Source organism: Athene cunicularia, assembly GCF_003259725.1.
Source record: "Athene cunicularia isolate RWA chromosome 4 unlocalized genomic scaffold, athCun1 chr4_part3, whole genome shotgun sequence".
NCBI classification, from domain to species: Eukaryota; Metazoa; Chordata; class Aves; order Strigiformes; family Strigidae; genus Athene; species Athene cunicularia.
Genome location: NW_020799100.1, coordinates 10,310,654 through 10,321,529, shown reverse-complemented (window position 1 = coordinate 10,321,529; position 10,876 = coordinate 10,310,654). Strand labels below are relative to the sequence as shown.

Below are 10,876 nucleotides of genomic sequence, written 5' to 3'. Positions count from 1 at the left end.
AAAAATGCCTGCAATGAATAATGACACTGCTCAAATACCAAACTGTTAATTAACTGTAAGCTAAAGTAGAAATCCTATTACTGTTTGAGTTGCTATTTGGAAAAAAAAAAAAAAAAAAAAAAAAAAGGTGCAGTTCTTGTATGCGAATAAAAGAATTTTAAATTAATCAGAACATGAGACATTCTCACATGACCAGCTGCGGAAAACAATAAATAAAACAGAAAGTGAGCTGTAGATAGAGCAAATCGAGCAAATCCAGGTGATAAGGAAAATCATGACTAGAGTTGTCTAATATAGGGACAAGAAAAATATAAAATATATTTTCAAGTCCTGAGCTATATAAATAATCATCAGACTCAATTTACATTTTTGCTGCTCAAAATGAGTAAAAGGTTGATTTAGCTCAGTATTGCCAGCTGAAACTGCAGCTGGGAGTGTTTTTCTATATCCACTAAACACAGAGTTTTCCCCTCTGTGTTCCTGAGTGTAAATCATTTCATGGTCCCGTGACCTCATATGGCCTGTTTAAAGAAAAGATTTTTGCATCATGACTTTAACATGGTCCAACCCAGTTTCTTTCCACTCTCATTGAGAATAGAATGATGGATGCTTCTTGTTGTTGTTATTGCTACCATAAAATGGGCCAGTTTACAGCATACAGCTTCAAATCCCTTTGTACTTGCTGAAACAGAATGCAGTGAGATGCTGCCAGTGAAATACATATTGATAGACTGGTGATTTCGATGTGTTTTGAGGTATTAAGTAAAGTCTAGTCTTAAGGCAAATCATGACGAATTCCCAAAGCCAGAAATTTCAGGCATCATAAAACCTTCTCTTCTTTAAAAAAAAAGGAATCTAATGAATTAAATATACTTTATGTGAAGACCTTGTTTCTTTAAAACAGTATTTTGAAGTTAAAATCTAACTAGTTTGGGAAAAAAAGTTAAATAGTTTTAGATCACCTCCTTGCTCATGATTAATAGAATCCATTTTTTTGCAGGTTTTAAACCACACTGTGCTATTTGTCCCTCTCATTGCCATGTAGGAAACCTACAGAAAAATGAGAAGTATGCCACTCAGAAACTGACTACAAAATGCTGGTACAGGTATGTCTTTTGCCTATATAATCACTTTCAGAAACAACTGGCATGCATTCAAAGGAAGATAATCTGAAAAAATAGTGATTTTTATAAAATCTCCTTCTAAAGAGAGACACTGTAAGGCTAAAGCTTGCATATGAACACATCTCTCCCCAAGTTGCTAAGAACACTTTCTAAACTTCAGTTTAAAAGCTTTCAATTACTACTTTTCACTATCTACGCTCTTCTTTTACTTTTTGCCTTTATTTTCCAGTCTTGTGACTAAGCAAATCTGGTAAATTTTGCTTGCTCAGTATAGCCCACATCACTCTCCTCATGTCTTGCTGTAGCTTATTACCTATGTTTGGGAATACAACCATCCCCAGGATAAGTCACTTCTCTTAAAAGTAGGATTTATTATCTTTATTAATAAAATCCACATTTTAAGCCTAAACTATTTGACTGTGTCCCTTTCACAAAGGAAATAATTTGGGACAATCTATTTTTTAAATCACAGTTTCTAAATTCTTTTGCCCCAAAGAGAAAATTCTGTAAATTCCTTTGCTGAATGAGGATGGGATTTTTAAGGAAGATGTAAAGACAAAATGAAAGACCCTCTCACACAACCTGATTGCTGAATTTCAGAGATGCCCCTTATTACCAGCTTATTTTCTTGCCTTTTTTTCAGGGCTGTGGAAAACAATTTCTGTCAGCTACATCAAAGCGTAGTGGCAGATTTCCCTTTGGAAGTCAGAGCCTGTTTCAAACGTCTCTTTAAGTCCTGCATATTTGGAGACTTCGGTCGGACAAGGTGGAGGCCTCTTCGTTTCTCTCCATTGCAGCTCCCAATCATCCTGCTGACCTCCTGGCAAAGCTGCTGGAAGGCTTCATGCACTCCCTCACAGTTCTCCCGGGCTGAGACTTCATAGTAAGTACCTCCCAGTTCACTGGCCAGCTGCAGCCCTTCTTTGGAGGACACCTGCCTGGCTCGCAGGAGGTCTCCTTTGTTTGCCATCAGGAGCAGGGGAATGTTGGCATTCGGGTGAATCTTTCGGATGTGCTGGTGTAGGGGACGGATGACTCGGTAGCTCTCGTAGTCTGTGATGGAGTAAACAAAAACGAAGCCATCTGCCCAGTAGATTGAGCGGTTTATCTGCTCTTGGCAGCATATGCTGTCAGTGTCATCCTGCCATCAAAACCAAGAGGTGTGAGATTAGAAAACTGAGAACAGGGAGCAGACAGAGCAAACAGTCATACAGCACTGTTAGCTACTCAGAGCTTTGTTTTAATGTGTGGCTGTTTCTCAGTGTACAGGCAGACACCTCTCTGCCAGGGAATGTACCAGGGAGAGGAGAAACTTCTGCTGTGTCAGTAACACATTACAGGTAAGCAGTAATGTGGAGTGGGGAGGGGTCAGAGCAAACTGGTTGAAAACAAGAGAACAGCCAAAATACTGATACTGAAAAGTTTGTTCCGTATTCTATTGTACTAAACCAGCGTGCCAGAAACCCGCTCTTTTATTGTTGGATAAAATTGTGATGGGCACAGTAAGAATGTTATCAAATTCAGCAGGCTAGTCACACTAGTGCAAGTGAGCCAGTTGTCCCCCAAAGTGTTTTTTTAGGGCTTTTTCCAATTCTGTATTCAGTGTCTCCATGGGTGAGGGTTCTCACGAATTCTGTTTAGTGAAGCCTGATAGGTTTTTCTGCCATGTAAATCTCCAGATAGTCAAAGGCAAAGTTACTTCAAAAAAGCAATTGGTTACAAATAACTAACTGCCGGAATTGAAAATGAGGTGAAACCTCACTGCTCATTTGTAGAGCAGCAATGGGTTTGTATTATTGCTTTGCTGGTCACACATTTGTGCAGTCCACCACCACTCCTACTCAGACAGCCATAACAATCACCAGCACTGGGAATATAAAGCTGAATACAATACTGTGGGGCTTGAAAAGAGATCAGCTCACTTTTCAAGATGAAGCTATTTTCAGCTAATCCTCTACTCTTTGTTATCCGTGCTGGCGGGTAGCCCAACCAGATAGGAAGATCACTGCTGCAGTTACTGCCAGTTACGTGGTTTGTAAAAACTGACATTAATATTACAGGCTTTCTGGAACTCTATAATTTCTTTCATATCCAACAAGCACTACGAGTATTCAGTATTCAGCTCTTGATGAAGTTGGTAGGAATTAGAGGCTTTTGTGTATTTTAGGGGGAGTTCAACATCACGAATACAAAGCCCAAACTCTCATTATTGTTATTGCTAAATTCCATTCAAGAAATCTTCATCAACTTCAGTAAGACTATTAGAACATATGTTCCATTATCTATTTATCTATATAATATATATCTGCCATTCACATTAATTTTAACAGAGTTTACATGTGCTCAGCCATCTCCCAAAACAGATTACTTTTGTTTAGACACCTAAATATGAATTATAAAGCCTAACTTCAGGAAGAAGAGGTGGAGAAGAATGAAAGTAGACAGTAAAAAAAGGACTACTTCTGTGAGAAGAAGGAAGCAGAATTTCTGAATTAGGCTTACAACTTTCAACAGGAGTTCTGATAACTAATTGCCCTTTGTAAATATATCAATATTGCCAATAGAGACACTGGCTCATCATACCTAGTAGTTCTTTGCCCTTGCCAGCTCACAGTAACACTAAATCCTGTTAGCAGGGAAATTGTTTAACAGATACTCTTTACCACTCCTCTCTCCCCCCAAAATCTTCAAATCCAAAAACCCAACAGAAGTGCACATGGAATGCAGAAGGATCCTCACTAGCAGCCTTGTTTAAAAGGTCAGTGAGTGTGAACTTAAGCCAGGACAGGGCAGGCTGTGGGAAGAAGGGCAATTTTCACTGTTGGTGTCTGGTTTGTAGCCAATCTGTAGATAATTAGCCACCCTTCAAGTCCTGCTAGCCTCTTTTCACCAGCAAACTCCTTTCATGGGGAAAAAGAACTAATTGCTCTGGCAAGCATTTGAAAATGTTTTTTTGGAGAAGGTGTACATTCAGAGAGCCCTAATGAGCAGAAATTCTCAGTTACTGCAGCTAGGCCCACCCAGTAGTGAGATGGATGGATAATCCCCAACGGAATGCTTTATTCAGGAAAATCAAAGGGTAATGGGCTACTTTTTAAATGGAAATCTCTGCTCCAGAATGAATTTTGAAACACACAGTCATTTGCCATGTATAGTCCAAGCAGCAATGAATCACCTAACAAAACCAGTTATCTGTTTGCTTCTGTTTCTCTCTTAAACATTAACAATTCCAGTGTGGCTAGAATCCTGAGCGATTCCACGTGATTTCCTCCCAAAACACTGTACTCAGCCTTCAGAGTGCAAAAAACCTCTTCCTTAAGGATTTTAACAGAAAATCCAACCTATTTTCAGTCTTAACAAGTCCTGTTCAGGAACAGTCCCTTCAAATTATTTCAGATATATCATTTGATGCAAATAGAGATACAGGCTAAGGTAAGTGTGTCTGTGGGAACTGTTGAAACAGTGCAGACCTTTGACTAGAACAAAGAAAATGAAACTCCTTCCTAACTAAATCAAATCGTTTCTGACTAAGAAACCTCAGCTGTTGGCATTACTAAATTTTGTGGAGCTCTGGCTACAGTCACAGGACTACAGGGCACAGTCTTAATAAAACAGGGAAAGTGGAAAATAAACGTATATCTGGTGAAAGAGGGAATTAAATTATTTCTCTCCCTCCTTTCTCCATGGGATAGAACAGAGAGGGGATTCCCTTTGTTAAGTGTTTTATCGGGCAGTCCCAATTGTGCCTAATCACCACCCACAGCTTCTCTTTGCAGGTCCTCTCTAAGCAAGCTGGCATAGGGCCTTTGTACTATTAAGTCCCACTTGAATATTTGGAGAACTTCCATAGCAGCTTTTGTTTGCTTCTTAGTGTCCAGAGTAAATGAGGGGTCCTCTCCTCTGCTCTGTGCACCCCCAGCAGTAGAGGGTGTGGAACATTGTCAAGGCTTTCCACTTAAATCTACTTCCAGTGATCAGAGAAATAGAAACTGAGGCTGTAGGAGCTTCTCTTACTGTTTTCTGTAAACTCAGGATGGAACAGTTCTACAGCACAGAAATAAGCCCATGCACACATGGGTCTGTGCAGACAAAACAAGGTATATAAAGCTGTTCAGGGCTAGTCTGAAAGAGGATGAGAGAAGGTGGTCTTTCCCATGCAGAAATATATTTGGCCAAGTGTGACCTTAAATTGAGATTAAGGCCAAACCTAGAAGTTTAGGTTTGATGGTAGCAAGAGCATATGGCATTTTATCATGAAATCTCAGCTATTCCATAGGAATTATTACTCTCATGAGATTTCCATCGTTCATGTAAAAAACAGTTTCATTACATTTCCTGCTGCTTTGACACTATTTTCATCCTCTTGTTCTGCATGTAAAGCAGATCTTCAAAAAAAAAGATCTCTTAATCTTAAATCCTGCTTGGAAAAATATTTCTGGAAACAGGTTCCTAGACAAATATTAAATCTAGAATATCTAAAACACTGATAGAAAGAGGGGTGTTGATAAATGTTAACACCTTAAAAATAAGGAATGAATAAAAGTAAAATTAAAAAAACCCACAGAAGTAAGGAAACCACTGAAAAGCACCCAAGTTGGAATAACTGTTGTGAGGCCTGTCCCCTTGGAAAGAAACACTTCTAGAGAAGAACAATTCTGGGTGTGCAGAAAGATCTAAGCTGAGCCAGCTGGGCCTCCAGACAGGTGAGTTTTCTGCCACACAGGGACAGAAACCATTTTACAGGAAATAATCAAGGAGTTGGCAGGAGCAAGCCAGATTATGATTTTACTGCTATTTAGGCTTGGGATGCAGTAATGTGTTTGAAACAGATTTGTTTAATTTCAACTTACTCTTAAAGGAGCCCGATTTAACCACTTCAAGGTCTCATTTTGGTGGGGCTTAAGATACCCCCATTAGTTTTCATTTGGGCTTGAGACCAGGTATTTATTTTTCTGCTGATTAAATGGAGTTACAGATGAAAGTGCTGGCAACAAAAAAGAGACAATAACTGTTGTAAACTACTAATGCACTGAGCAGATGTTTTACCTCCAATGAAACAAAGGGAGTATCCTGCACCTGTAGAGAGATCTGTTCCCCATCTATGGTGAACTTTCTTGAATATAAAGCGCCTGGTGGAAAAGTAAGATCATTAGAGTCAGTGACTGTAACAAAGAAGAAAGAGTACATAAAGGCAAAATGTAACTGTTGAAATCCAGATTTTTGATGTTTATGATATGTAGCTGCTTATAGAAAAGTGAATGGCACACGGTTGTGTGGCTGTTTACTTAAGTGAACTGGTTTTGTGTTGGCTATGTGGTCAGATGTTTTGAATGTATACCTAGGATGGTGTCTGGGAAAGCTGGCACTCTGTATTGAATCAGTCAAAGTGCGCACATAAATCCGATTCAGGTTTCCAATCCATATTGTTAACTTTTTAAAATGTGGACTGCTTATATCTGAAACCAAGATATCCAGGTGTTGTCTGTAAAAGGAGCGAGCTGTTTCCTACTGCATTTTTCTGAATTTTTTTGAAAAGGATTCTAGTTTTGGATACAGAGGAAGTGACTGTATACAAATTGCCCGGATGCTCTTTGGAATTTGTCTGGCCTTAGCAGTCAGAGTTTGGTTGGAATCCCTAAAGACTGGACACTTTGAATCTGACTTTGGTTAATCTGAATGACACATATTCAGGGCCAAATGCTAGTTCAAACCATCAGGACTGATCCAGCTCTAATAAAACCATCACCATTCTGGGCTTTAACTTGATTTTGTTACTGGAATGTGGGTTAAGTGACAATGAAAACTCAAGTTTTGATCTTACAAACTATCTGTGGTTGTGATAAGGACAGCTTCAGAGATTGATGCCATTATAATTTTTCTTTAGAACTTAATACCAGGCACATGGATATGTGAAGAAATGCTATATCCACAGCTGTTGTATACAGCCTTGTCCAAATACAATTGTCACTGCTGCATCTAAAATAATGTACTTCATCTCAAACATAGAGAAAACTCGTCTATCGAAGAGTAAGGAATTCAGATTAACAGGCAGGTCAGTCAATGGCAATAATGCCATCACTTCTGAAAATCATCTTTGGTTCAAGGAAAACAGGTGTTTTGATTCTGGTGAAAAAGTCTCTGAGATCATAGAAACATTTACAATATAAGGAAATTTAGTGTGGCAAAGTTTGCTGCATCTGAATCCAACATTATCATATTATGTTTTAATATAGGCTCTGTGAAGTGATCTAGCCCTTCTGGGACTTTTTTTTTTTTTAAAAAAAAAAACCACATTGGATTTTAAGCTGTAAAGATGTTACTGTTTTGTGGGAAGACACTACACCCCTTAACCAATATAACATATTATTCCTACTCTAATGCACTGCAGAAAAAAGAGCAGGTACTTCCAGACACTGTCTGTGTTCTGCCTTATACTCAACTGAAGGAGAAGCATGGTTGAATGATCACAAATACACTGCCACCTGTTTCTTATTTCTGGCATATTTATTTCTTCTATAGCATGGCTGTTGGGCTGGTAGCTTAATGAGAAAAGCATGTGGTTCTCAGCAATGTCTCTGGCAGCAATCCACTGCAAAGCTCAGAAGTCTATCTGATATACAGTCTCCCATAGAAGAGATGAAGGAAAAGAAAGAGAAGTAGTGCAGCCAACCATCAAGGTTACTTAGGGTCAGTGAGAGGGAGCTGTAAGGAGGAGCTTTCAGATTGTATTTCATCAGACAGGCAGAGATCAAAGGTGCCTTGTACTGCCATCTCCTTTCCTAACTCATCATTCCAAATTCAGCATGCATCTCCAAAGTGAAGCAATCACTGCTTTGAATCCTGTCCTCCTTCACCCAAAAACTGTGAGATGGCCTCTGTGTGGGATGTGCTAGTAGGTATGAGCACGTTGTACATAGATTCTTTGTTCAACATGAGCCAATACAGTTGGCACTTTCTTAGAACAGAGGCTGTGAATTAAACAGTTCACATGAACACATCCTCTGAGGTGTCAGGATTAAACAAGAAATGCAGTAGAAACAGTTTGCATGGTGACTTTGCTTATCTTACAGAAAGAAGACTTCAATTTGGAAGTGTCCCTTGGCATAAAAGCTACTGAAAAAAAGGGAGTATACAAAAAAAGTTCTGAACTGCCTTTTACACACTTTGGAATTCCTCTGGCTTCCCTGGGGTTGCAGAGAGAGCAGCGTTGGGTTTCCGCGGTTTAGTCGATATGCAAGTTGTTCCTTAAGGCTGCATTTTAGCATAGGTATTTCCCCAAGCAAACCTTTTACTCCGATCCTATTCCATCAAGTTGGAAAGAAAAATAGCTAAAAGTATCATTAATAATGGGCCTTTGATTTATTGCTTTCATAGCTTGAGGCTATTAACTGAAAATATGCACCTTATGGACATCTAACACTGCTTGGCTTTCCTGTAATATTGCACCAGTCACAAAACAGAGAAGATTTCTTTCCAGGCTATCTGCAGTACTGCAGTAGAAAGCAGACTCACCAGTATTGGCTTCATAGTCTCCAATAAATCTCTTTGTGAGAAAGCGTACAACCAGAGCTGTAAAACAATGAAAAAAATATGGGTCTTTAATGTGAACCAAAATCAATCTTTGCAGAACACATGGAATATCTTACTGGAAGAGTTAGTATATATGGAACCAAGTTAATCTTTGAACTGCTCACATATTATTCTGCAAATGCTTCTCTCAACACTCACAGAAAAAGATCTGGGGTCAGACTGTGATACCCATTGCAGAGTTTTTCTCAACTTGTACTGGAAATTGCCCCTTAAATTCAGTGTGGCTATTCAGTGTAGGACACGGAGGTTTGCTTGTTGTGATTGCAGGTATCTGACCTTTGGTTTGGAATAATTTAGAAAAAGAGTAGCAAGCCAATAAACTGAAACTAATCCCAGTCCCACATTTAAGACATCTGTGTCATATAAGAAGTGAGGCAGATGGATGTAATGGTTCTTCCCATCCTTAAAAATCCTCAGTCCTTCTCATGAAACCCATTAGTGATATCTAATCACACCCACCAAACAAACTGCATGTGCTCTGCACACATGGGTCATGCTGCAGCACCCCAAGCCTTCTTATCCACCTTAACCTGTGGTGCTTTCTTACACTGTTGGATTATAACATTTTCCTTTTTCTTGATGACTTTATAATACTTAAAATCCCATCATGGCAACAGTAACATATTCTTGTTGTGTTTTCATCTCATCAGATTCCTAATCATTTGCAAAGCCACTTAGTTAATAGTTAAATAAAAGGGTTTATTCTGCAAACAACTCTATCGCAGATTTCATTTAAAATAATATTTTTTTCACAGTGGATACTGGCTCACCTCTTTAGTACCCTTAAATGAAATTGATTGTGTAGCTGTTTTCAACAAACTACTTTTAAAAATAATATGAAAACGTAACTGTTTCAAATCCAAATCAATCAAACATTTTACTGAGTCCTGTGGAACTTCAGACGTAGTAAAACATCTGGCCTTAATAATTTCTGAAATCATAAACTCTATTTTCAAAAGCAATAATGCTTGCTTTACCCTCTTTTCTCTTTTGGAGAATAATACAGGAAGACACATCTTGTATGCTGTTATTTGTCTGCAGAGCATAAACCATTTACAGCAGGAGAATAAAAAACACTAGTCCCTGTTTTGGGGTGTGGAAATTTAGACGTGGTTAAATAATTTGCACAAGACCAGGTAGAATAATTTGTGAGTACAGAGGTACCAAGACAGTGCCCTCTACTCATAACTGCCGTCTCCCGTTGGCTGCTCACACAGAGCTACCGCAAATCTGTCTCACAAATTATTCAGTGCATTTTCAAAAAAAAAAAAACAAAAACAAAAACAAAAAACTAAACCCAACAAAACAAAAAAAAACCCCAAACCTTAAAATGTTCAAGCTGCAGCAGTTAAGGCTTTTAACAGCCTTGGGTCTATCTGAGCTGCAAATGAGCTCTTAAGTACAGCAGCAAGAAAAAGCATGGAACTACACCTGTGGACTTACCTGTCTTGCCAACGCTACTGCCACCCAGTACCACGAGCTTGATGATTTTGTTGGGCACGCAGTCTAACACAGGATACTCTGGTATGGGGAGCAAGAGAAAGTTAGTAGAATACTGTGACATAGTATCCTGAGAGATGAGACGCATGCCAGAAACGAGAGCTGTTCAACTCCGGTAGGAGTTGGGGGAGAAAAGAAGGAAAACAGCTTCTCGGCGTCTGTTCTTGGCTGTATATCCTTGGATAGAGAAGCCTTCTCATTTCATTTAAGTAGCTTTTCTGAGGAATATTAGAGCGACTGGCCTCCTCTTCCCGATGCCTCTGCTCAGACAGCAACTTTGGAAAGCAAAAGGGAACTTTTTGATCAGCCCCCGTGAAAACTGACTCCTCCATTCCCCAGCCAATCACAAGTGAAACCATGACATTCCTCCAGCCGGGCACCGAGCGTGTGCCTCCATCAACCACGCTCCCTCACTCGCTCCCTGCTTTATCTCTCCCCACTGCCTGTTTTATGCGCTGCCCCTTGGCTCTTTACTAAAATGAGATTCTTCTGTTTCACAGTCATCACGGTAGCATTTTCAGCAAGATACAGTCACCCTCGTGCTCTGCTCTAATTCCACTTTGAATAATCCCGTTCTGCCTGTCTAGTTTCTTTGCGTTTTCAATTGTCTCCAACTCCATGCTCTGTTGTTCTCCCTGTCCTATTGTGTCCTGCAGTTGGGC

General features: G+C 39.4%; 1 protein-coding gene across 1 annotated transcript; it reads right to left on the bottom strand.

The window, feature by feature from the left end:
* Positions 1–491: 491 nt before the first annotated feature.
* On the bottom strand, positions 492–10,596 carry LOC113480250 (ras-like protein family member 11A-like). The gene is made up of 4 exons (XM_026848887.1): positions 10,158–10,596; positions 8,637–8,693; positions 6,171–6,253; positions 492–2,265 (listed from the first exon to the last, which is right to left on the bottom strand). The coding sequence occupies exons 1-4, from the start codon at positions 10,300–10,302 to the stop codon at positions 1,798–1,800; spliced, it is 753 nt and encodes a 250-aa protein (XP_026704688.1). The 5' UTR covers positions 10,303–10,596; the 3' UTR covers positions 492–1,797.
* Between the last annotated feature and the right edge of the window lie 280 nt (positions 10,597–10,876).